This window comes from Fusarium solani (genome assembly GCF_023522795.1).
Source record: "Fusarium solani strain SB1 chromosome Unknown bctg00000010, whole genome shotgun sequence".
In the NCBI taxonomy this organism is placed as follows: Eukaryota; Fungi; Ascomycota; class Sordariomycetes; order Hypocreales; family Nectriaceae; genus Fusarium; species Fusarium solani.
In genome coordinates, this window is record NW_027072147.1 from 2,719,110 (window position 1) to 2,743,035 (window position 23,926).

At 51.3% G+C, this 23,926-nt stretch overlaps 11 protein-coding genes across 11 annotated transcripts; 8 read left to right on the forward strand and 3 right to left on the reverse strand.

Moving 5' to 3' along the window:
* Positions 1–388: 388 nt before the first annotated feature.
* Positions 389–1,430, forward strand: MRS44_014954 (uncharacterized protein; the record flags this gene model as incomplete). The annotated part of the gene is made up of 4 exons (XM_065618613.1): positions 389–742; positions 799–970; positions 1,013–1,299; positions 1,377–1,430. 4 exons carry the CDS (start codon positions 389–391, stop codon positions 1,428–1,430), a joined length of 867 nt encoding a protein of 288 aa, XP_065474685.1.
* Positions 1,431–1,966: 536 nt separating this feature from the next.
* On the reverse strand, positions 1,967–2,806 carry MRS44_014955 (uncharacterized protein; the record flags this gene model as incomplete). The annotated part of the gene is made up of 1 exon (XM_046282382.2): positions 1,967–2,806. One exon carries the CDS (start codon positions 2,804–2,806, stop codon positions 1,967–1,969), a length of 840 nt encoding a protein of 279 aa, XP_046128051.1.
* Positions 2,807–3,077: 271 nt separating this feature from the next.
* MRS44_014956 (uncharacterized protein) lies at positions 3,078–4,917 on the forward strand (the record flags this gene model as incomplete). Its single annotated transcript, XM_065618614.1, has 6 exons — positions 3,078–3,259; positions 3,313–3,591; positions 3,665–3,840; positions 3,905–4,260; positions 4,322–4,789; positions 4,834–4,917. The coding sequence occupies 6 exons, from the start codon at positions 3,078–3,080 to the stop codon at positions 4,915–4,917; spliced, it is 1,545 nt and encodes a 514-aa protein (XP_065474686.1).
* A 365-nt stretch (positions 4,918–5,282) lies between these two features.
* Positions 5,283–6,847, forward strand: MRS44_014957 (uncharacterized protein; the record flags this gene model as incomplete). Its single annotated transcript, XM_046281556.2, has 3 exons — positions 5,283–6,329; positions 6,386–6,664; positions 6,722–6,847. 3 exons carry the CDS (start codon positions 5,283–5,285, stop codon positions 6,845–6,847), a joined length of 1,452 nt encoding a protein of 483 aa, XP_046128053.2.
* Positions 6,848–7,451: 604 nt separating this feature from the next.
* MRS44_014958 (uncharacterized protein) lies at positions 7,452–9,225 on the forward strand (the record flags this gene model as incomplete). The annotated part of the gene is made up of 3 exons (XM_046282383.2): positions 7,452–7,700; positions 7,761–8,977; positions 9,027–9,225. The coding sequence occupies 3 exons, from the start codon at positions 7,452–7,454 to the stop codon at positions 9,223–9,225; spliced, it is 1,665 nt and encodes a 554-aa protein (XP_046128054.2).
* Positions 9,226–9,839: 614 nt separating this feature from the next.
* On the forward strand, positions 9,840–11,105 carry MRS44_014959 (uncharacterized protein; the record flags this gene model as incomplete). The annotated part of the gene is made up of 1 exon (XM_046284282.2): positions 9,840–11,105. The coding sequence occupies one exon, from the start codon at positions 9,840–9,842 to the stop codon at positions 11,103–11,105; it is 1,266 nt and encodes a 421-aa protein (XP_046128055.2).
* A 74-nt stretch (positions 11,106–11,179) lies between these two features.
* Positions 11,180–12,053, reverse strand: MRS44_014960 (uncharacterized protein; the record flags this gene model as incomplete). The annotated part of the gene is made up of 4 exons (XM_046281557.1): positions 11,180–11,489; positions 11,536–11,708; positions 11,765–11,830; positions 11,892–12,053. 4 exons carry the CDS (start codon positions 12,051–12,053, stop codon positions 11,180–11,182), a joined length of 711 nt encoding a protein of 236 aa, XP_046128056.1.
* A 203-nt stretch (positions 12,054–12,256) lies between these two features.
* MRS44_014961 (uncharacterized protein) lies at positions 12,257–14,265 on the forward strand (the record flags this gene model as incomplete). The annotated part of the gene is made up of 2 exons (XM_046274157.2): positions 12,257–12,372; positions 13,137–14,265. 2 exons carry the CDS (start codon positions 12,257–12,259, stop codon positions 14,263–14,265), a joined length of 1,245 nt encoding a protein of 414 aa, XP_046128057.2.
* A 1,300-nt stretch (positions 14,266–15,565) lies between these two features.
* On the reverse strand, positions 15,566–17,327 carry MRS44_014962 (uncharacterized protein; the record flags this gene model as incomplete). The annotated part of the gene is made up of 4 exons (XM_046284283.2): positions 15,566–15,754; positions 15,805–16,534; positions 16,585–17,057; positions 17,109–17,327. The coding sequence occupies 4 exons, from the start codon at positions 17,325–17,327 to the stop codon at positions 15,566–15,568; spliced, it is 1,611 nt and encodes a 536-aa protein (XP_046128058.1).
* Positions 17,328–19,167: 1,840 nt separating this feature from the next.
* On the forward strand, positions 19,168–20,662 carry MRS44_014963 (uncharacterized protein; the record flags this gene model as incomplete). Its single annotated transcript, XM_046277263.2, has 4 exons — positions 19,168–19,427; positions 19,472–20,254; positions 20,297–20,369; positions 20,420–20,662. 4 exons carry the CDS (start codon positions 19,168–19,170, stop codon positions 20,660–20,662), a joined length of 1,359 nt encoding a protein of 452 aa, XP_046128059.1.
* Positions 20,663–22,156: 1,494 nt separating this feature from the next.
* MRS44_014964 (uncharacterized protein) lies at positions 22,157–23,727 on the forward strand (the record flags this gene model as incomplete). Its single annotated transcript, XM_065618615.1, has 6 exons — positions 22,157–22,209; positions 22,254–22,267; positions 22,414–22,521; positions 22,564–22,624; positions 22,672–23,216; positions 23,261–23,727. The coding sequence occupies 6 exons, from the start codon at positions 22,157–22,159 to the stop codon at positions 23,725–23,727; spliced, it is 1,248 nt and encodes a 415-aa protein (XP_065474687.1).
* Positions 23,728–23,926: the final 199 nt, after the last annotated feature.

The window sequence follows — 23,926 nt, forward strand, 5'->3', positions numbered from 1 at the left end:
TGAGCAGGTGACGCGGCTCGACCTGAAATCAGGAGCAGCTTTTATCAACAAGGCTCCAACCGCCGAAGGAGTATCGATCAGGAGGCTCCTCTGTCTGGGGTTGACGACGGGTTGTGGGGTAGTAAATGGATGGGGCATATGAAACCCTACCCCTCGCATTTCTAACGTGGGGTCTGATTCGTATTCGTTGTCTTGACGTAGATAACTCCCTCGCTTGATACGGGAGCATTCTGAGAAAGAACTGGCTCTACTCATACGATCTTGGTCTTTAGAAAATACTTTCGAGATGGATTTCAATGTGGGCTTCATCGGTAGGTTCTCCAGCTGGACAACCGTCTTTTGACTAACGTTGGTCACACCTGGAGGTCTTGGCGCTATTGGCTACCCAATGGCCGCTGCAATCAGGCGTAAATTGCCGAGCAGTGCTTCTTTTCACGTGTTTGACGTGTACAAGCCGTCAGCTGAGAGATTCAGTAGCGAATTTGGCAATGTTGGACCAGTACACATTGAGACTTCGCCACGCGATGTAGCCTCCAAAGCCCAGGTGGTTGTTAGCATGGTTCCTGGCCCCCGGGAGGTGGAGAGCGTTTATCTTGATCCGACAACTGGCATCGTTGCGGCGCTCAGGAATGAAAAGCGGGTTCTTCTCGAGTGCAGTACAATCGACACCGAGACAGCCCGGAAGGTGTCACGGCTGGTGAGAGAGGCAGGCCAGGGCATATACGCTGATGCCCCTGTATCTGTGAGAACAGACCGCCCACACTCGGCAACGTGTATGCTGATCCAACGTTTTCCCAGGGGGGCGTTCCTGCGGCTGAAAATTCTACGCTTTCTTTCATGATCGGCCATCCTGAGCCAACTGAAGATGATGCGGCAGCCGCGAGACTGCAGCAGGTCGTGACCGCCATGGCTGACCCTGAAAAGATCTTCTGGTGTGGCTCCGTCGGATCCGGGCTGGCAGCCAAGATAAGTAACAATTATATCTCGTGCTCTGTGCTGCTACTCATCGCAGAGGCTATGGCCATTGGTGTCAAGTCTGGAGTTGACCCCAAGATGCTACACAAGATCATCCACAACTCGACTGGGCAGACCTTTATGGGCGACAACGTCTGTCCCGTTCCCAACGTCGTACCTCATGCACCAAGCAGCAACGCATGGAGGCTAGGTTTCAGGACGCAGATGTTTTTAAAGGACTTGTCGCTGGGTATCGAAGCCGCTCAGCGGGAGAATATCGAGCCAAGAATGGCAAAAGCTGCATATGGCGTCTTTGAAGAGGCATCCAAAGACCCACGATGCATTGTAAGTAGACTGGCCTGTGCAAAATCTAGATGATTTGTATACGCTGGGAAACGTATTAACCTATGGCCTCTACTTAGGATCGAGACGGGTCTTCTGTGTATTTGCACATTACGAATGCGAAGGATGAGTAAAAGATTTTTCCATGTAGAGGTGGATGTGGTTCAGATATTGGCAAGTTGAGTTGAATTAAACTAAATTTATCAAGATATCTTGGTGCATACAGATTTATGTTGAGCAAAATGGTCTTCAAACATTGCGATATTGAACAAGGTTGCAGGAGGGTTGAGTTGCACTGACACCCGAGGTCTATGTGATGGAAATCACCGTGAACCCTCTGGCGCAACCGCCCTGACTAACCTTGAGCTACCAGGCCACGGTGATTGAGACAACCTGGGCGCGACCCCTAACTGTGCTGAGGGGCCCCTGATGATAAGGCAAAGAACGGGGGTGAAGGGGTTGCTTATCCAGAGATGCTACATGGTGCGGTCCTGGAGCTCCCGAGTAACTTGGACGGTCTAAAAGCATCAATTGAGTTTATTGACAGATTATCCAGCATAGGCTGTCGACCACAGCTACAAAGATTACACCTATCTATACCTGACGGCATAAGAACCCAAACCCGTAAGAGCACCGTAGCCTTTGGATGTACTCATTGTTGTTGACCAAGTTAGAGACTTTCGAGGAACTTGGAAACTTTGACAAGGCACTCGTCAGCAGCCTCAGCATAGATCTCATGACCCTTGGCCTCAATCGTCTCCAATCTCGCAGTTGGAACTTGGGTGGCAAGCTCAAGCATGGACTCAACGGTAACCATGGCGCTGTTGGTCGAGCAGAGGATGAGCATCGGTGCCTTGATGCGGCCGAGATATGGTCTACTGTCCAATTTGCACAAGAACTCGGCGTAAGACGCAAGCCCTTCCCCATCACTAACTGCCACCTTGTCGATCCACCACTTGATATAGTCTGGGTCGCTGCTGGACACTGTCCCACTAGACGCCGCGAGGTGCTCAGCCCAGCCAAGTGACCCTAGCTCTCGGCATGCCGCGGGCCACGAAGGTTTGCCAAATGCTAGAAACTGCTGTGCGGCCTGAGGAAGGTGTGTTGGCGAAGAGCAAATAATGACGGAATGGATTCGGTCTGGGTACGTAGCGGCAAAAATCTCAGCCAGCATACCGCTGGTAGACTCGCCAATAAAGTGAACTTTGTCGATCTTCAGCTGATCCAGCGTGTCTTTAATCTCTTCGAGGATGGTGGCGGTTGAGTAGTCATATGAACCATCTTGATCGGTTGGGAAGCTTGAACCTCCATGGCCGCGTAGGTCTCGGCGGATGACGTTGTAACGCCGCGCAAGGGCCGGAACCCAGTGGTAGAAATGATCAGCTGTTCTTGCAAAGCCGTGCTGTATCAAAATAGTCTCGCTGGGGCGCCACGGATCCACGAAGCTGTCATAAAAATAGCTTGTGGTCTGCCCGTTGGGGTGGCGAATGTACTCGCGAGTTGACGGCATCGTTTGCTGGGCGAGGTGTCTATATTAGGCGAAATGGCTCGTGTCTAGGGTTCAAATTATTGAGTCTAGAAGCCTGTGTTTAGGTGTCCCCAGCAGTTCTCGAGTTGAATGGAGTCTGGCGCCAAACCTGGACCCCTGAATGTGGGGTACAAAGGCCCCCCATGGGGTAACAAAAGCCGGTCGATATCAGGATGAGTGCTGGAGTTTCAGGGGGTTTGAACTATCGGCTTCTCTAGACCATCTCGTTTTCTTGTTCGGCAATTCCTCCACCATGGCGCCCTTCCAACCTCGGCCAGCTGAAATTTCTCACCCAGATATTGGCGTAGTTCAATGTCTCAGCGTGGGCGGGGTGATACAACTCCTGGGAGTCAAGTATGCATCGCTTGAGCACTGGTTTGACAACCCCAAGTTGAGCACATACGACGGCAGCGGTATAACAGCCCGAAAGCATGGGTAAGGGTCACCATCTTTCAGAGCGAGGGAGGCCTCGGTCTAATGACGTGCAGGCCGCAGGCGATTTCCGACCCTCGGGCAGTAGACAATGAAATGGTGGCCATCCAGAAGACGCTGCCAAAGCCCGATTTCCCCGGCTTGTCAGGCACCGATTGCCTCACCCTGAACATATCAATCCCATCGGGAAACCATTCAGCTCCTCTTCCCGTCTTTGTGTTTATCCACGGCGGCGGCTTTGCGGTGGGCTCAAACTGGTGGCCGCAATACGACATGGCCAGCATCGTGCGGCTATCGGCACAGCTGGGTCAGTCCATGATTGGCATCAATGTCAAGTGCGTACCATTTCACGGAGTGATGAATATAATCTGTTTTGGGGTACAAGACACTCACCCTTGACGTTGCTAGTTATCGACTTGGGGCACCAGGGTTCGCGGCTTCCGAGGAGCTTGAGCAGGCCGGATATAAGACGAACCGTGGATTGCGAGACCAGAGAGCCTCGATTCACTGGATCAAGAAGCATATCGGTGGTTTCGGAGGTGACCCCGATCGTATCACTGTAGCAGGAGAAAGCGTGGGTGGCTGTGAGTCTCTAGCCCTCTCTGAAAGCTATCAAGAAATAAGACTGATCAAGATCCATCACCTTAGTGTCAGCTGTCCGTCTTCTGTACACAGAGGAGGCTCTCATCTCTCGGGTTATCGTCATGGGCGGCGCCCCGCCGTCTGTTGGCCCCATCAGCAAATCAGTGGCCGAGTCGAGCTATGAAGCCTTGATCGGTGCTCTGGGGTCTAAGGAATTGTCCGCCGCAGAACGAATCAAAGCTCTCCAGACCATATCCATTGAGGAGCTTCAGAAAGCCCAGAATCCCAACCTTCCGTTCATTCCAGTGCTAGACGGAGAGCTCGTGCCTTACAACGAGAGTTTCAGCTTCATGCAGTCCAAGGACTACGTTTTGAAGTCCAAATCGTCCGAAGCTGTTATGGCCATTTACTCTCCTCTGGATGTAAGTTTTAACATGAAATCCTAGGAAACCGAAACTATTGCTGACTTTACATGCCATATAGGCTAGTATCTTTGCATTCATGGGTCTGTTTTCTCAGAGAAAAGGCATCGCCTCGGGATTTTCCGACCTTGCCCGCAAGTTGCTCTTTAGCCACCACGGTGCAGCAGATCGCCTCCTCAAGTGCTATAGCATCACCCCAGAGCTTGATGATCAAGATGCTTTACTACGAGTTCTGACCTTTGGATCTGATATTGGTAACCAAGCCGCGGCGCGAGCATTCGCCGCTAGCTTTCCGCAGGATGCATTCGTCATGGAATTCGCTGAACCAAATCCCTGGGATGGCCCCTTCAAGGGTCATAGTACGCACATTCTGGACATCTCGTTCCTGCTACAGAACTACAACGAAAAGATTGACAACACCCAGAGGGCGGCGTCGGAAGAGTTTGCCAAGGCCGTCATCGCGTTTGTCCATGGCGAGAAGCCTTGGGAGCCGTTCTCGGTGTCTGGGGCCATCGCGAAATTAGGGGTGGTCAGTTGAAGCATCTCAAGGGAACAGAGGCAATGATGGAACAGTATCGCGAGATGGTCAGCATTGGCCAAGCCATTGGATTCGATACTCTGCTGGGGCTCTGGCTGGCCTTCGTGTTTGGCTCTTGATAGTGTACCAGTATCTATCTAACTAATCCAACCACCGCATCTAACATTCTCTTCTCGATTCACCTGGTCCGCTCTGATTTATGTCTTTATAAGTAACAGTAACAATAAATCTGAGGCATTAGATTGTGTGTTGGGTCGTACTCTTTTCTCCCGGTTCCGTCCTCGGCTGCCGTCTTCTTTACCCCACACATGTCACGACATGATCCTTCGGCATGCCAAGGAACCCCCTTTCTGTTCTTCGGCTGGAGCGCCGTCGGATTAGACTTAAATGGCTGACAGCCAAATTGCGAGCTTCCCCTCAGTTCGACACAGACCACACTTCTAGACATCTCCACCAATATCACATCTATCGTCCCGATATCATCATGACTGGCAGCGCTCCGCCCGACGTTATCACACCCACCGTGCTCCAAAGAGGGACAAGTGACTATAAGAACTCCCGCGAGCGCTACTTCAACAAAGAGGACACTGGCAGGTTTCCGATCGAGATTCACGCCGTCCAGTCAGTCCAGGATGTGTCCAAGGCGCTCCAAAGGGCCCGAGAACTTGGTGTGGCCGTGGGTGTTCGATCGGGTGGACACCTTCCATCGAAACCATCATTGATCAACAATGGCATCCTGATTGACGTCGGTCGTCTCAACAGGGAGATCACTTACGATTCCCAGACTGGTCAAGTCTCCTTTGGCCCTGCCGTCCGTGTGTACGAGGCCTGGAAGTCCACCGACGCTCTAGACCGGTTCTTCCCCTTTGGACATGCTCCAGATGTGGCCCTGGGTGGTTTCTGCCTCGCCGGCGGCCAAGGCTTCTTCATGAGAGGATGGGGAGCTACTGTCACCGACTGGATAATCAAGTTGGAGATTGTCGTTCCCGACGGCAGGGTCCTGATTGCAAGCAGGACTGACAACCCTGATCTTTTCTGGGCCGCACGTGGCGCTGGTCAGGCCTTCTTTGGAGTTGTTACTCGAATCTGGAGCCGTACCATTCCAAAGAAGAAACACTATGGTCGTGCTTATACTTTCTCCGGTAAAGACAACTACGAGGCCTTTCTCTCTTTTGCTTTTGAACGAAACAACCAGATGCCCAAGTCCTTTACTGAGACGGCGGCCTGTACCCTGCACCCTGAGCTCTTTGAGCCCAATTCCTCCGATGAGAGTGTGCCTTCGACTTCACCTCTTCTGCTGCTTGTCAACATTTCAGCCTATGCAGACAGTCTTTCAGATGCAGAGAGCATGCTCAGTGTCTGGGATCAGGTGCCGGAAAACCTCAAAGGATGCCTGATTGAGTCTAAGCCCGTGGCTGAAGTTGATTGGGAGGAGTTCTTCAAGCTTCAACACCTCTTAAACCCACAGACTCCAGGTCAGAAATGGGGTATTAACAGCATTCTCAATGACCCAGCTGTGCCTCATGACAAGGTGCGTATTCAGGTCTCATACATATGAAGTCGAGTTCTGACACAGCCGACTTGCAGCTCATCGAAGCTATCAAGCCAGCCATGTGTAATCTACCAACGCGATCATCATACGGATGCATCTACATGGCTGACACCCTGGACGTTGATGAGGCGGATGCGGTACTCAGCATCCCTCAACAGTATTACATCTCAACCTTTTCAGGATGGAAAGACGTATCACTCCAAACCAAAGTCCGACAAGTCATGCAACAGTCATATAAGCAGGCTGAATCTGTCGCCTGCGGAATGTACGTTGCTGACTTTGACCAGTCAAATGGTTCTCTTCACTCTTCCAGTGTAAGTGATGCGGTGCCCAGATTCATGAACGTAAGTCTCACATGATTTGTCTTCCAGATTCCAGTATGGTCAAAGTCCGCTTGTGCGAAATTCATGAGGATTAGAGAGAAATGGGATCCCAATGGGCTCTTTATCGGATACAAGGCTTTTGTTTCAACATCGAATGCGGATACGAAGCTCTGAAAGTATGCATAACATGATAGCTTCAAGCATTTGCCTGCGTGTTTGTTGAATATAAGATATATCTTGAAATACTTAGCCATGTCTATGGTCTTGATCGTGTTACGTTCCTAGAACTACATATTGAACTATTAAAACGGCTTAAAAGCAAAAGCCATCATAAAGAGGTGATAAGAATACTACAAGGAGCGACCCTGTAAGTTGAGTCGGGGGCTTTCGAACACCCGGTCTCTGGAGCCAAGGTAAGGTGCACCGATTGGCCTCGATCAGGGGAGCAAAATAGCGAGGTTTAACTGTTAACCGAATTAATCCACTTGCCAAGGGGGTCACGAAGCAGGGGGGTTCGAAAGCCCCTGTTTACTCAACTTCAATTTGTCATCGTCGTGTCCTCACTGAATTTTACCCCGGATTTACAACGCCCACCTGACCCACACCCATCAATCTTCTCCCCACCCCCGCATTTTAACTACCCCACAACTAGCGCATGTAGCTCAGTTGTAAGGGATCAAGTGATGGTGATGAATTGTATTAAGTACTTGAGAGTTACCAGCTGTGTTCAGGGAATTTCTCGACAGCATCTTATCTAACATTCTTCACGGCATTCACAATGGGCCTAGGAGTTCTCGAAAATCCGGACGGTCATCATGTCCCCGGCACCGTCACTCTCGACCAGTCAGCTGCCGATCCTTCCAAGATTCATGAGCGTCTGAAGCGCGGCTTGGGCAAGGAATCTCATATCGTTCTTGTTCCCCAGCCCGCCGAGGACCCCAATGATCCATTGAATTGGTCCAACTCCAAGAAGATGGCCGTCTTCGCCATCATCCTCCTTGGAACGGCCTTTGTCTGCGTAGTTCCTGTACGGTCACCCCTTCTCGAGTCAGCCTTACCCTGCGAGTTAACTAATATTCCTTTATAGGCACCCATGTTGAATGCCGGAATCGTCCAGGTTGCCACCGACCTTAATCGATCCTTTTCCGATATTGCCAAGCTGAACGGATACATGCTACTCGCCGTCGGTGCTGTCTCCCCCTTCGCCTCAGCCTTTGCTCGAAAATACGGGAAGCGCCCTGTCTTTGTTCTGTCCTCCGTCATCGGCCTCGCCGGATGCCTTGTTGCCGAGTTCTCCAAAAATTACAACACGCTTGTCGCGGGAAGACTGCTCCAGGGGTTTGGTGCCTCTGCATACGAGTCTCTTTGCACTTCTGTCGTGACTGACATCTACTTTGTGCATCAACGGGGTGTCTACGTCGCTCTGGTCATCTTCTTCCTGAGCAGTCTGAGCAACGGTGTGTCCGTCCTCGCTGGCCTCATCACAACCAGGCTCGGATGGCCTTACAACTTTCACATTCTCCTGCCGTTTGTGGCCCTACAGACCATCTTGGTCATTCTATTTGTCCCCGAGACCGCGTACAACCGATCACCTGTTTTCAATATCGACCGAATCGGTTCCAACACAGACCTGGATGGAGCCGAGGAGAAGAGGGCTGATGCTGACCATGTTGAAATCTCCCAACGCAAGTCTAGCCCTGGCTCTACAACGAGCGACCTTCCACAGCCAAAGACATTCTACCAGGAGCTCGCTCTCTACAATGGGCGATTCACAGAGAAGTCGTTGATCTCTATGGTCCTGGCCAGTATTTTCATCATTCTCAACCTCATCGCCTCGTACAACATTTTCGTGTCTGGGTTGATTATGGCGTGGTTTGTGGCCATGTCGGTCCTTGCCGGTGTCATGTTTGCGGCACCTCCATGGGGATTCAACGCTGCAGCGGTTGGCTACGTATCAGCTGGGCCACTTGTCGGAGGTGCTCTCGCTACCATCTTTCTAGGACTTATTTCCGATCCTCTTATCAAGTTCATGACGAGGCGCAACAGGGGCGTGTACGAGCCAGAATTCAGACTTGTCCTCGCAAGTGTGGGTGCAATCTTTTCTGTAGCTGGCTTGGTGGGATTTGGCCATGCAATCGAATCTCAGCTGTCCATCTACGCCATTTCTACTATTTGGGGCATCACACTGTTCGGTATGAGCGTGGCTGCCAGCGTCACCATGGCTTATGCACTTGACGCTCAGCCTGCACATGCCGTCGAAATGTTCATCATGAACATCACGTTCAAGAACTTTTTCTTCTACGGGTGGGTTAATCCACGGTTCCTTTCCCTATCATATGCTGATCATGTGCAGTCTGACCAATTTCATTGTGGATTGGTATGTAGCAAGGGGTGCAGCTGAACTCTTTGACACAATCGCTGGCATCACAGGGTTCCTGATGCTTCTCACCGTTCCCATGTATGTGTACGGAAAGCGATACCGCCACCACTGGGGTCATCATAACTTGCTCGTCTTGTTGCATTTGGATGAGAGCCCAAACGCTAAGCATTGAGCTAGCGGGGGAAGTGGTCATTGTCGATCTATAAGGCAGACCAGATCAGGGAACACACACGTGCCTGAGTGCTAGAGGAGAGACAATAACCTATAGTATTCGAGAGTTGGGATATTCACTACAAATTCACGCCTGTTTGAATCAGGAACTACCTAAGAAAAGGCCCAATTCTCAACTCCGTTGTGACCGTCCGCGCCTATTAATTCCTCCTAAGAGACTGCGGCACCTTGAGAAACAGGAAACATGTAGTCAGTCCAGAGCTAGAAGGACGCCATCAGCATTCGAGGAACTGAAGGACTGGCCTGTCCATCCAATCAATCATGATTGCCGAGATATCCCAGCAAAGGCGTCGGTTCAATTCGGCCGCATTTTAAGGCCGATCCGCACGGTCGGCATTTTATACATCCGGCCAACGACTCATCCCTGGCTTTCTTCGGGCTTACAACCAACAGTATCACGACGAAATGCCTTGTGATTCCCAATTCACCGACTCGAGAAATCGCCGACCGGTGATTTGTTTGTTTATAAGAATAGCAGTCCTTACAGTTCCAGGATGACAGATGCAAAAGCCCAATGTTCACTCCAACAGCCACCAATCTTGACCCAAACCAACCATGTCGCAGCCAAGAGTCCTCATTTGCGGTGCTGGCATCGCCGGCCAAGCCGTTGCGTTTTGGCTGTCCAAAGCAAACTTCAACGTCACTGTCATTGAGCGCTATCCCAAATTGCGCTCCACGGGCCTCCAACTCGACCTGCGCGGGCTCGGCATCGAAGTGATGAAACGCATGGGTCTGGAAAAGGCGTTTCGGGCCAAATCGGTTCAAGAGCAAGGCTTAGAGATCGTCGACAGCTTGAACAAGCGATGGGCGTATTTCCCGGCTAACAGGAGTGGCCAAGGACTTCAAGGATTTACCACCGATTTCGAGATCATGAGAAAGGATCTTTGCGATATCCTACATGAATCAACCAGGGACCAAGTCAAGTACATGTTTGGTACGACTGTCGAAAGCTTCGAACAACATGACGGCGTCGTTGATGTCATCTTTTCAGGAGGGCAGAACGACCAATTCGATCTCGTTGTCGGTGCTGACGGCCAAGCTTCACGCACTCGCAAAGCCATGCTTGGGCCAGACGCTGGGGATCCTACTCACTACCTGGGTGCCTACATCGCCTACTTTACCATTCCTCGTCAAAATCAGAAAGGGAAAGAATACGATGCGCGGTTCTACCTCGCTACTGGAAAGAGATTCATCTTCACCAGACGCAACGACGATTCCAGAGTCCAGATTTACATGGCTTGCAAGACTGATAAAGAGTGGATGAAGGATATTCGCAAGGGGGACATTGACAAGGAGAAGCAAGCCTTCGCGGGCATGTTCAAAGAGGCGGGATGGGAGACAGATGAGATCCTCGCAGATATGATGGTCACCGATGACTTTTACTGTGAGCGTCTCGGCGTTGTTCAACTCGATGCTTGGTCCGAGGGTCGCGTTGTTCTTGTTGGAGATGCTGCTTTCTGCCCATCAGCATCCACAGGCATGGGAACGACGTCGAGCATGGTGGGGGCATATGTGCTGGCTGGAGAGATTGAAAAGCATTGTCGAGAGTCTGGCAAGGACGGCATTCCATCTGCGCTTAAGGCTTACGACGAAAAGTTCCGTCCTTTCATGGATCAAGTTCAACGCGGTTTGACGGATGGCGAGTCATTCTGGAGTAGGCTACCGACGTCGTCGTTCGGTGTCACCATTGCCAACGTTTTTATGTGGTTAGCCATGATGCTGAGAGTGGATGTCATTGGCAAGCGAGTTCTCCGAGAGGATGTCGGAACTTGGCAGCTTCCAGACTACGAGCGGGTAGTAAAAGGAGGACCGTCAGCTTGAGTATTGTCTAACTAATAGAGGCTTGCTGCCCAGTGGTCTCGTATCACACAGGCGGCTATGGCGTTCCCCACTCCCTACACGAACCTCTTCACCATGTAGACAAGCGGCACCGGAAGAATATCTCCAGTCGAGGGGTCGTGCCAGTTGTACCCTCTATCAACCCTCTTGACAACCTCGTATCCCTGACGCATGTACCATTCTTCGATTGCACGCACTTCTGCTCCACTGGAACTGTAATGCGTCTTATTAAAATTGTTGTCGCCCAGCTGGAAATGCTTCTGAACCGTGTCCAAGCCGATGACGTCGCGGTTGAAGGGAGGAAGCCTTGCGAGTCTCTCTGTTTCGGCCATGGCACTACGTCCGAGGCCAGCACTCTGGAGTGCCCTACAGTGGTCAGCAGCCCTTCGAGTAAGTCATTGAAGATGTGTACCATGAAATATAGAGCGACATGATCCATATGGTAGAGGATGCAAGTTGAAATCGCTCGTTTTGTCCAGGAAGCAATTCGAGTGCGATATGACCTATGGGGAGGAAGTAACGATTCGTTGGTTCACGAGGCGTGTTAAATACTGTATCCGCTGTATCTGAGAGCTCCTCAGCTTCCTGGGATTTGTCAGACGTCTCGGCTTCCCGTGAGTCGCTATTCTCTTGGTCATTACATCAGGGTACCGGCTTGTATGCGTTGCCAGCAACTCTTCTCGCCCCTCAAGATCATCGGCTAATATCTGCTGCATGTCAGCATACTGGCTCAACTGAAGCCTAACACGCGACTAGACAAGAACGCACAATCCAGTAGAGAAACTTCTGGCTCTTGAGCATCTTGCTCCTCCACTCTTCCACCTCTTCATATCGCCAACCACATGCGACCCGCTGAACATACATACGCTTGAAATGCGCCTCGTTCGAAGGATCCCATGGTATAAGTGCAGTCTTTGTGTGAACACTCATGGTACCGGCCGCTGATCTAGGTGTGTTTCGATGACAGTTGTACAGAATACGTCTTAAGGCAGGCTTGGCCAAAGAAGAGAGGGGATGGGCTCGCTTAGCCGACTCGTTCGAAGCGCAGGATGCTCCCTATTTATGAGCGATGAAGGAACAGCTGGTAAGCCTGTCAGCTCCTTTCACCTCACTGTGATAAGCCCCCCGCCCCAATGGAGAAAAACCCAGCAACCAACCTATTGGGTCGTGAATACGGTCGCATGTTCATGAAAGCCGGCGGGACCACTGATGCTCACCTCAGCCTGTGCCGCCTCGGTCATGCAGCTCGGTATGTAAGACCTGTAAGCAGTAGCTAAGGTATCGCAATGTGCAACTTAGTCTAAATATCATTTTGAAATAGTGTGTCAGTGTCAGTGTTGCTCTTTATTGGGGAAGAGCATGCAATCATTGCTGTACACACTGGGGATGGTCAAGTCACTTTCGTCATAAAAAGCTGCAGCCAATCCTCGGTTTGAAGCAACTTCCCACAAGTGTTTGAATGTTATTTGGACTAAAAAATGATCATGCCCGTCCTGTTATCTACCAGAGCAGCTTTGATCTGCGGTATCTTAGTAACGGGTCGCAATATCAATCTTTGCCGGAGGTGGTATCTGATGCTCAAAGACAACCTTCTTGTATGAACTGTATGGAGAGTTGTCAAAGCATAAAGAAGCTCTCAAAGTTTTCTTCACGCCTTATGGCGGAAGAGAAATGCACCTTGCTCGGTGTGGACATGTTGGGCTTTGGTTGGCCTTGTCAAGTAGGGTCGTGTCAACCACATGCTACTGGACACCTTTTCTACCGATTTTTGTCCGTTTGCTCATGCTTGAAGTACAAGAAAAAGGAAGCGAATGCAGTGTGTGACTCACAGTCTGCCGTGTAACCGTAGGCGCCACGTCCCTTGCCAGACGGCAATGTCAAACAGCTGCGAGCGGGAGCGACCTTTGAATCTTGACAGCATGTTTTCGCGCTGAAAAGAATCTCTTGTCTTTCTCTGTCAAGAAGCAAATGGTAAGACAGCTCTTACCTCATTTCAATAACATTGACTGCTAGTTTCTTTGAACTGCCCACTCGGCCTCCGCGTCCTATTCTCCTTCGTTTCGACCCCTGTCTGAACCTCCTCAAATCATCCTTTGCCAGAGTACTAAACTCTGATGAAATCTTCTGCTCTTCATTAGTAGCCAATCTCATCATAGTTTTATCCCCGCCTGCATTCCTACTGTTTACTGTGTTACTGGGAGGTGAAGGAAAACATCTGGCACTGCCCAGCAGTGCCCAGCACTGCTCTTATCTGCGTTATCTGACCGACTCGATTTTGAGCGCAGAGAGCGAGGACTCGCCTTTTTGTTTTCCGCCTTTACGTTTGTTTACCGTTCATCTCCGACCTTCGCATTCGATCCATCCTCACATCCGCGCAACTCCTCCCAGAGGGTGTGATTCAGAGCCTCAACTTCAACTCCGATCTCCTCTTCCCGATCCTTTGTCCGTCGCTCTCGATCCCAGCCTTCTCCGTCGCGGGCCGCCCGCCCTGTTAAGAATGGACATTCCGAATATTGTCTTCGAAGGGATTCGCGAATGGGCAAGCAGCGACAGCCCACCCGGTCCCAGAAACGTCAGCTTCGCCCACCTCAAGGTCTCCCGTCACTGCATGTCCGATGAGAACGTCTGGCAAGTCATCATGGCCGGCCTTTGGGATGCGGACCGGGGTATCTGTGTCGGGTCGTCCTTGGATGCTGCCGCCGCCTATTATGCTCATCACAGACTCTGGGCTGGGGTTGAGACCGACGAGGGTCCTGGTTTCGAGTTCCAATGCTATCACGGATGGAGGGAATCGCTTACAAGCTACCGAGTGGCCAATGGTCCTGGGCTTAAGTCTTGGAATATGGATATTGCGCCTACCGACTCTCTTTGCGTCGCCTTCGTCATCGATTCCCAGATGTCCGCCGAATGTGCTATCTCCTTGATCGCAACCGTGCAGTGGGCAGCCGATGTGTCGTCCCAATACATGATCCGGGTCATGACCATCTCTTCAGAGGATGCGCCAAGAGCTCTACGGAAGCTGCTTTATATTTACGACCTGGGCTGTCCCCACCCTTTGTCGCTCAACCCCCCAGACAGCATTGCTTTGGTGCGAAGAGAAGTCCAAACAGTCATCCGAACCGACCAGAGCGATATCGTCTGAGCCCTCCAGAGAGAGTCCCAACGAGACCTTGAGAGGCAGGTTGTCGTCTCTTGGCAGCACAAGCTCCCACAGTTCGATCTCGGCGAAGACCGCCGAATCATTATCCGCGTACTAGAGCTGGACGTATACGATCAAGACCGTGTCTTTCTGGTGACAGAACGGACAGAGGGTTCGAGTGTTGTTCGTCTCTCTGACTGGACATGGATCTCAACTTCCGTGGTTTCTGATTAGGAATCAAAGCATGCTGAAAGGGTGCATGTTGATTACGCTCTGTGTACCGTTATTCCGGACTGTCCAAACCCCGAGGAGGCGCCGGTTGAGAGCAAGCTGGTTGCTAAGGGAGTGGCAGTGCACCCGAAGTACCCACCACCCAGTGTGTACATGGAGGTGTCTGGTTATTTATTTGGGCCAACTGGATGTTATCGAGTGTAGATGGAAAAGTGTATCGAGACCGCGGTTCGGGGAAAACACCTATTCAAGATGGACAGGTCACATGGTATAAAACGTAAACAGTCTGTATCTTTCAAACAATCTCAGGTTGGCAACTTAGGAGATATCACTTTGTTATATCTTCATGATAGTTATTGCTTCTGGATGAATCTCTCCAGGATGGTAGGGCTCCCGCAATAGAGCTGGGTTTCCCAGCGTGATCCGTATATACCCTTCAAAGTCACCCACATCACCCTCGCCAAAGCAGTGGCCCCCTGAACCAAACAAATGCCCTCTTCCTCTTTCAACTTCTTGCAGAACTCCGCGCTCGCCATCGGAGTTGAGGATGCTGATGAATGCCGTCCCCGAACCTTAGTCAATTCTTGCTCATAGCTTGCTAAGCTCATATCACTGGTTTTGCAAACCTAGATATAGGATAGTTCTTATAGGGCCGAAAGTCCAGGAGGGTTGCTTACTACCAGCTTACGAAACATCGGCTCCTGCCGACAACATGCACTCTATGCCTCTAAAAATGGAGGACACCCATTCCATAGTAGAGGCTCTCATATTACCACATGATGTTGTCGGAGATTATGTCCCCATGGGGGTCAAGTTGACCCTTGTCATTCACATGAGTGGAGAGGTCAGGCAAATATTTTAACGAGAAACGAGAACCACATCTATTTATAGGATCTCATTGTAACCTAACCAGCCTATGGCGGAGCGTTTTGGCTTCCCTATGCCCGGCAGTTGACGTAATGCCAACATGCAACGGGTGCGCCCCGCCGGGCCGTCGCTTGTACAGTAACAAGGGGAAACCGGAATAGCTTCCCTTTTGGGGTAGCGGTGCGATCCCTAACTGAATCTGAATCTACTCATCATCGTGAATGTCGACGACCGTCTTGGTCCACTTGCGAGCAGGGACACGACGTCGGAACAGAATGTCAATCTCACGGTAGGATCGACCCTTCATCTCAGGCACCCAGATGTATGACATGACCAAGCAGACGAGGGCAGTACCAGCCCAGACATAACCGCACTTGCCGCCGAGGTTTCCGCCCTATGGAATGTTAGCAGATGTGCCTTGAAATGCGAGCGAGGTTATCTTACCGTGGGGTTGAGCATGTAACTGGACAGGAAGATGCAAGGAATGTTGACGAGGTAGTAGCAACCACGTCCGACACCAGTGGTAAGAGGTCTGAGGCGAATGGCAGATGTCTCTCCGATAATGACCCACGAAGCGGGGGCAGGGCCGAGAGTGAAAAGGACAGAGACGATGAGACCCAGGGACGCCTGCGCGAGGGAGGCCGAGGTTGACTGTCCGAAAGAGGCTGCGATACCGATAGCGACGAGGACGACCATGTTCATGGCTGAACCCCAGAGGTAGATGGTACGTCGGCCAAGGTAGGTTGTGAGGATCCAAGAAAGCATGACCATGACGGTCTGGAGGGCCGAGGTGATGAGACCCATGGCAAAAGCAGTATCAGTCTTCATGCCGGCCTGCTCAAAGAAGTAGACGGCCTGGTTGGCAATCAGGTTACCAGTAAGGTTCTGTGCGGCGTAGACACCGCACACGATGAGGGTGCGGTAGCGGTCGGTGCCCTTCCACAGTTCGATCAAGCTAGGCTCCTTCTCGGTCTTCTCGAGGTCGATGGTACGCTTCATCATAGCGACGGTCTCGTTGGACTTGTTAATCAACGACTTGCGTCCGAGGCGCTCCACAGCGCGTGCTGCCTCCTCCATTTTTCCCTTTCGAACCAACCACCAAGGCGACTCGGGGGCCAAGAAGATGAGGATAGCAAGAGGGGTGGGGAACATCCATTGAAGAGCAATGGGGATGCTATTCTCTTGTTAGCAGAGGAATCACATGTTATGCGAAAAATCACGTACCGATAAGCGTTGGGATGATCCAGAGTGTTGTAATGGTAGGTGATGCCACCGACGATGATGGCTCCGATGGCCCAGAACATCTGAAGCATCTGAGTAGCGGGAGCTCGCAGCTTCATGGGCACAATCTCGGAACAGTATGCGGGGGAGTTGGCGATGAAGATTCCCCACGGAATACCCTCGAGGATCTGAGACACCAGCATCACAGGGAGCGAGTTGGCGAAGTAGAAGACAAAGATGAAGGCGTTCAGGGCCATGAGGCCGGCGATGGTCGCCCAGCGGTATCCGATTTTGCTGGTGAGGGGACCAGCGAGGAAGACGCCGAGCAGCGCACCGATGGGACCGATAGCCTGGAGCGCAGACTGCCACTGGGTCTCGATGACCCATTTACCATTATTGTTGATACCGTAATCTTTGGCGAATCGAGGGAGGGCGATGAAACTGCCGATGAGGAAGACGCAGTAAGACTCCATGATCTAGAGGTGGTGTTAGCTCAAGTCAGAGTAGATGGAGAGTGTGTAGCTCACAATAGTGCAGGACATGATAAAGGCCCAGAGCGAAGCCATGGGGTACGCTCGAACGGCCTCGAGCACACCCATGTTGTGCTCCGCATTCTCTGCCTCGATAGCATCCTGCTTCTGGGCATTTGCCGCCTTGTCCTCGGCAGCGTACGTCTTGTCTTCAACATCGTAGGCATGCTCGACCTCTTGGCCGCCCTCGGCCTTTACATCGACGGGGTTGCCCATGTTGGATGGTGTCTGCCTGAATGAACAATGACAATGGCAATGTGTATGGATGGACGGGTTACCAAGAGACAAGTCAGTGCAACAGTGCAGGTCGCATCCAACTTATAAGCTTTCCATGATGCCTGGCGGGTGAAGTGTCGGGCTAATGCATGGATGGTCCGTCCTGTTAGTCGTGGAACTATTATCAGCACCATGTCATTTAGCCACCTGGGGTTCGTCTCGTTTTCCTTTAGACGCGCCTATTACAGGCCAAGCCCTCCAAGAGGGTTCACAGCTTATACGCCCGCCTATCAGATCCTCGGGGGGATCCTGGCCACCCCGTGGGCACCCCGCATGGGAGCTACCCCGGAATAGCAGGTATGGACGGCGTCACTCCGGCCAATTCCCCGGCCTCCATGCAAACGTTACATCCCAACCGGCGCCAATTGCCCCGGGCCCGGCCTGTTCCTTGGCTTCTCCAATATCACCTCGTTGGCTGTGCCGCATTCGCTTTATTGATGCGCCGAAGGAGGGGAACGTGCTCTGCTCCTCCTCCAAGGAACCATCCGCACCACACGGCTGGCCTCCAGTGAGATGGGGTTATTAGCCTCAGGAGCGGCTTGACCCCGCATTCTTTCGTCTAGTGTTCCATGTGTTGTTGCAGATCCTTCGTCGTATCTCGCGCCGGGATCAAGTCTTGTGTCCTTCTAGTGCGTTGGACATTGCCGATCAAATCACGCGCCTTGCTTTCGTGGCTGCAATCTCGGGCGAACGCAAACGTGGAAGACGAGGATTCCCATCTGATCGAGCATCAAACTCAGGGATCTGGCTTGCCCTCGAGGACAGTCAAAGTTTGAGGCTTTGCTCTCTGTACTTAGCAGCTTTTGAGATTAGGGAGCGGTCACTGGGGACTCGACTCTCGACTCAACACTTTCAAGCCTTCTCGAGGGCTTCACTAATTCGCGAATTTACGAGCTTAGAGCCAAGCAAAGTCTTGCTGCGGGCGTTTTACGCGCATATGGCACGTGAATGCCCGCGTGTCGGGCTCAAATCACCACCCTCTGATTGATGGTGCGATCGAGTCTTGGGAGCACCCGTTCATTGGATTGACACCTGATCAAAAGTGGGGAAGAGAGTAAGAGAAGGCCTTCAAGATTTTGGGAGGCCGCTAGGAGGTATTGAGAATGGCGGCCCGGTAGGGCAGAGTGTAAGTATACGATAGCTCATCGGCACTGGCACCGAGTCGAATGCGAATACACAACAGTTGTCGTTATTGCACGGGCAATAAGAGATATTTGAACTGCAAATGAGACGGCCTTATTTCCCCAGATCTATAGAAACGGTATTACATGCATTTACTCTAAGATCGATTAAGTTTAGAGAGGGCGTTAATCACAATGAATACGAAAAACGATTCAGTCTAGGGTAGCCACAAAAACTGGGATTCCCTTACTACCAGGTTAGGAAATAAGGCCTTGCCCTGACATGGTTCCGCAAATGGAGATGGAATCACTCCACAATAGGGGCTCTGATCTTACCATCCCTACCGTCATGCCAGATGGAACGAGGTCAGGCGGATACTTGAACCGGGGAACGGCCCGTCTTCCATTACCTTATTTCGTCGTCTTGTCTCGACATCCAGGGCGCGCTGTTAACCGTGGTTCAGCCATTGCGGCCCGACGTTCCCCAATTTGGTGATGGTGTTGTGGATTTTGTGATGCCGCGTGAACGCTCGATCTGCACCAAATGGAGACGTAACCGATGTGTAACCGAGCATTTCCCGTTTAAAGTAATAAATATAACATGATCATGGAGTTTGCTGACTCTTGAACTCTTCTTTTGCACCTTTGATCCAGTCAAAATGGCGACCGTGACGCAGACAGAGACCAGTAGCGTCCCCGCGACGTTCGAACTGCAGACTCAGCACGAGAGTCCTAGGAACTCACTCAACGACACTGAACCTGAGCATGTGTCGAACAAACCCAACAAAGCAGACCTGCTCAGGATCATGAGTGTTGCATTTTCCTTCTTTGTCGCCGGAGTCAACGATGGCAGCATCGGAGCTCTTGTCCCCCATGTAATCCGAGATTACAAAGTTACCACGGCCATTGTATCAGCTGTGTGAGTCGAGCGATTATGTGTCATGACAACGCTAACCGTTGCAGCTACGGAGCCAACTTTATGGGTTGGTTTCTGGCCGCCTTTTCAAATACGCATCTGTGCCAAGTCCTTGATCTCGGTGCCATGCTCGCTCTTGGTGCTGGGTTACAGGTGCTGTCTCATGCTCTACGTTCCTGGCGACCACCCTTTGCCTTGTTCACCATCAGCTTTATGCTGGCTAGTCTCGGCCAGGCTTACCAGGACACACACGGCAATACCTTTGTTGCGGGCGTAAAAGGATCGCATCGATGGCTCGCGTTTATCCATGCCATGTACATGGCTGGGTGCCTTGTGGGGCCATTCGTCGCGACCGGTGTTGCTTCAGCCGGAAGCGTTTCGCGATGGTATCTCTTCTACATTTTCCCTCTCGGAATTGGTGTCCTCAACTTGGTCCTCGTTTCGTTTGCGTTTTGGGACACGATGGGAATCAAGAGAAAGCAGCCAGTCACGGAACGGACACTGGAAGCTGATGAGACACCTGCATCAAGAAGTGAGGATGCCTTGCTCCTGATGAAGGAGGCACTGAGGACCAAGAGCGTCTGGCTTATTAGCCTCTTTTTCTTCTTCTTCCTCGGCGCTACTCTCACGGCTAGTGGATGGATTGTCGAGTATCTCGTTGCGGTTCGCGATGGAGATATCAACCAGATGGGATTTGTTCCTGCGGGTTTCAGCGGAGGATCGCTGCTCGGAAGGTTGTTTTTGGCTGAACCAACGCACCGATTCGGGGTCCGGAGGATGATTTTCGGCTTCACCATTATCAGCATTGGCCTTCAGGTTTTGTTTTGGCTGTAAGTTTCTCGTCTGACGTTTGACTGCGGCTAACAATGCAGTGTCCCCAACATCATCGCGGCTTCGATTGCTATCAGTTTGCTGGGCTTCTTCATGGGCCCCTACTTTGCTACGGTAGGTTGTTTCAATACACCCTAAACGATTACTATTGCTGACGGCATCAGGGCATCTCGGTTGGCTCCAAGCTCTTTGCCCCTCGTATCCGATCAACGGCTCTGTCATTTGTCTTTGTCTTTGCGCAACTCGGAGGTTGTCTATTCCCAATCATCACCGGCCTCGTTGCGGCTAGTGCTGGTGTTGCCGTCTTGCAGCCCGTCTTGTGCGGGCTGTTGACGGCCACTGCTGTTACCTGGTTGTTCGTCCCCATGCCCAAGGAGGGCGATAACCCAGCCTTGCACCAGGAGTAGTCTGTGCGATATGGTTCCATGTATCTGAAGAATTGGTAGCCGGCATTTGCAAATCTCTGGATGTCAGTTTGGACTAGAAAGTCGCATTCATAGTGGAATTAAGCGCATCTGTGACATTCTTACGACGGAACGCGCGCTTTCAAGAGAATGTTTTTCAAATTCGATTTGAGGAAGTATCGTACAGAGAATAGAGACACCGAGCTTAAGGCCCTGATCATGAAGGGGGTTCAGAATGAACTCGGCTTTGAGTTTTCGGGTTAGACGCCTATCAGACGCGCCAACCTCAATCCAGCACCACTTCCAGCACGCGATAGAAGCATCATTGTCCTAAGTGCATCCTGGCATGTAACCATGTCGCCACGAGCTCCCGCACGTTGCGGACTTGCTCTTTGAGGTCAATTTGACGATGATCACACTGGAAATCGGGGTTCAAAATGAATGCGCCGTGAGGGGGTGATTCAGTTTTAATCACGTATGCACAGAACAGGATTTTGGTACGAGACGTTGGCCAACCTAATTTTATGCGCCAGCATGTCCCTCCTCAAAACGTGATTCATTTTGAACCCCGTTCATGATCAGGGCCTAAAGTCATTGCTTCGTCACACTTATCCAACTGCCCAGATCAAAAAGATCTATTGGTTCCGTATCGCAAGAGCGGAGGCCGCCCTTACTGCTGGGTACTTGGCCCAGTGGTCTGTTTGTATGGGGCACAATAACTAACTTGCCAATGGCAAAAGTAGAAGATACCTTCTAACAGGCACGGAAGCAGTATTCGTCGAAGGATGGGTCGAGGGAGAGCGGTTTTCCGCTATTATGTTAGACGGCGGATCAGGAGCGGCCCGGGTCAACGAGCGGTATGTGGATGAGCTAGAGATCCCAAAGCTAATGAGTCCTATTACCGGTCAACTCCGAATGGCGAACGACCAAGTATAGAAGGTGGCACGTTGCGTCTACCTAAGAGTGGTCGTAGGTGGAATCTTGGCAACCGTCAAGGCTTACGTGCCAGGGCATTATGATAATTAGTACGTACTAGTGGGACGACCTTGGCTACGACGTATGCGAGCGGCTAAGGACCACTGGGATAGGTCATAAATGCTGCACGGCAGTTCGTCACAATACGGTACCTACTACTAAGGGAGTGGGTGATGAGCATACGCGGGCACGTAGAGAGGTCTGGCGTATTACGAAGAAATTGACATAAAATCATATAAAAGTAATCCTAATAGGAGACTATGTATTAGATTTTCTTTACTTAATATCTTATTATTTTTATCATATCTCAATAAGTCTCCTTAGACGAGGATACGCTGATGCTTCTGTCCTTTTGTCTGGGTTTGTCCTCGACCTGCATGTCTCGACTGAAAAAGCAAGTAATTCGGACTTCCCGTCCCCCACAAACTGCGGGGTAATGAGTCCAACTCCGCACGTGATGCTTCATTAAACTCCCCGCAGTTTCTTGCCACTCCTCTTGTCATAGGCTTGAGCTCAACAACAATGGAGCCTGGCGATCGCGCGCCCAGGAGGACGAGTCGAGTCGCGGTAGGATGGTAAGTATCAGTCTGATAATGCTGTGCTAAACTGACTTGACTAGCACTGCTTGTCGAGGTATGGATACCCTCCCTTCTCAAGACGCGACTGACCTCCCCAGCTCGCCATGTTAGGTGTGAGTTCTCCCATCACTCGACCAGGGCCAGGTGTGACCAGATTAGGCGACAAGAACATGCCTGCATGCACTTCTTGTGTGAAAGCAGGCATTCAGTGTGTTCGTGCTTTGCAGGTTCGGTTCCGGAGTGGACTGGATTCTACCGACGAGTTTGCCTTTTCCGACAACCAAGTCTGGGTTCAACCAGAGAGCAATTGTACGTGAGAATTTCTCTTGGTGGACGAGCTGACTTTTCAAGTGGAATACTGCGATGAAACCGCACAGCTATCCCAGATCTACGAAAATGAGGACCGGGAACCGTGAGTAAATCCCCCAATGCCATGGTTCAGGTATTAAGATCCCCCAGGATCGGACCCCCAGCAGCAGATTCTGCTCATTACAACTTCGACCTTCCAATCATGGATGCACCGGTTGAGAGGTCACCAGCCTTCCACACATCCCCACACATGATGGTCTCGCCTGATACGAATGGCTCGGATATCTCAGAGTCAAGAGACAGGACCCGGCATCTCCGAGACAGCTCCTCACTCGACCTTTCTCCACGTTCACCTTCATCACGCCCTGCAATGCCCTTCACTCCCAGAGAAGCGATTCTTATCAGGAATTTCACTGAGAACATGGCCCTATGGGCGGATGCAACTGACTTGCGTCGGCACTTTGAAATCGAAGTTCCTCGGCGATCCATGTACTTTCCTGTGCTACGATACGCAGTCTTTGCTTTCTCCTCGAGGCATCTGAACCGAAACATGTCGGACACTACCACAGAGGCACTGGAGTATTATGACCGCTGCCTAAGCCTCCTGATAGAGGTAGTGGCTGAGCAGAATGGACCTGTTGATGAAGAGACACTCGCCGCCATTGCGATTCTGCGGCAGTACGAGGAGATGGATGGTAAGCGCTTCAGATTAAGACCAGAACAAGTCTGACTCTTGCAGCGGATGACAAGGAGCTACACCTCAACGGCACCTCAAGAATCGTCAACTCCATGTCCGTGTTCGATTTTAACGGAGGCCTCGGTGAAGCCGCCGCCTGGCTATGTCTTCGACAAGACATTTACATCTCGCTGACGAAGCAAAGACCGCTGCGATCAGACTTGGACACGTATCTACAATCAGACGTGTTCAAACGCATGGACGACGCGGCTTACGCCAACAAGATGGTTTTTCTGCTAGCAAAAGCACTTGCTTGCGCCTTTTCGTCTGACAAGCCTTGCTCGGCGGATAGCCTGGAAGAGATTCGCCGGGAGGTGGATAGCTGGTTCGACTTGAAGTCGCCAGCATTCAACCCCATCCACGAAGCAAAGAGGAGTAGAGAAGAAGGGAGGCTACTACCAGAAATATGGGTTCTCTCTCCCTTTCACGGTTTGTACCCTTTCGAGAATGTGGCTTCGGCTGACCATTAAGCTGTCGGGCTGCAATACTATCACATTGCAAAGATCATCCTCGCCATGTCTACACCGATTGTAGCATCATCGGTACTTGAGCATATACGACAAGGGAAACGAGTCGAGGTTAGTCAAATGGGTACAATAGTGATGGAATCTGACGCTGATAGCAAATCGTACGCAATCATCTCCTTCAGGTGATAGCGTTGGCAAACTC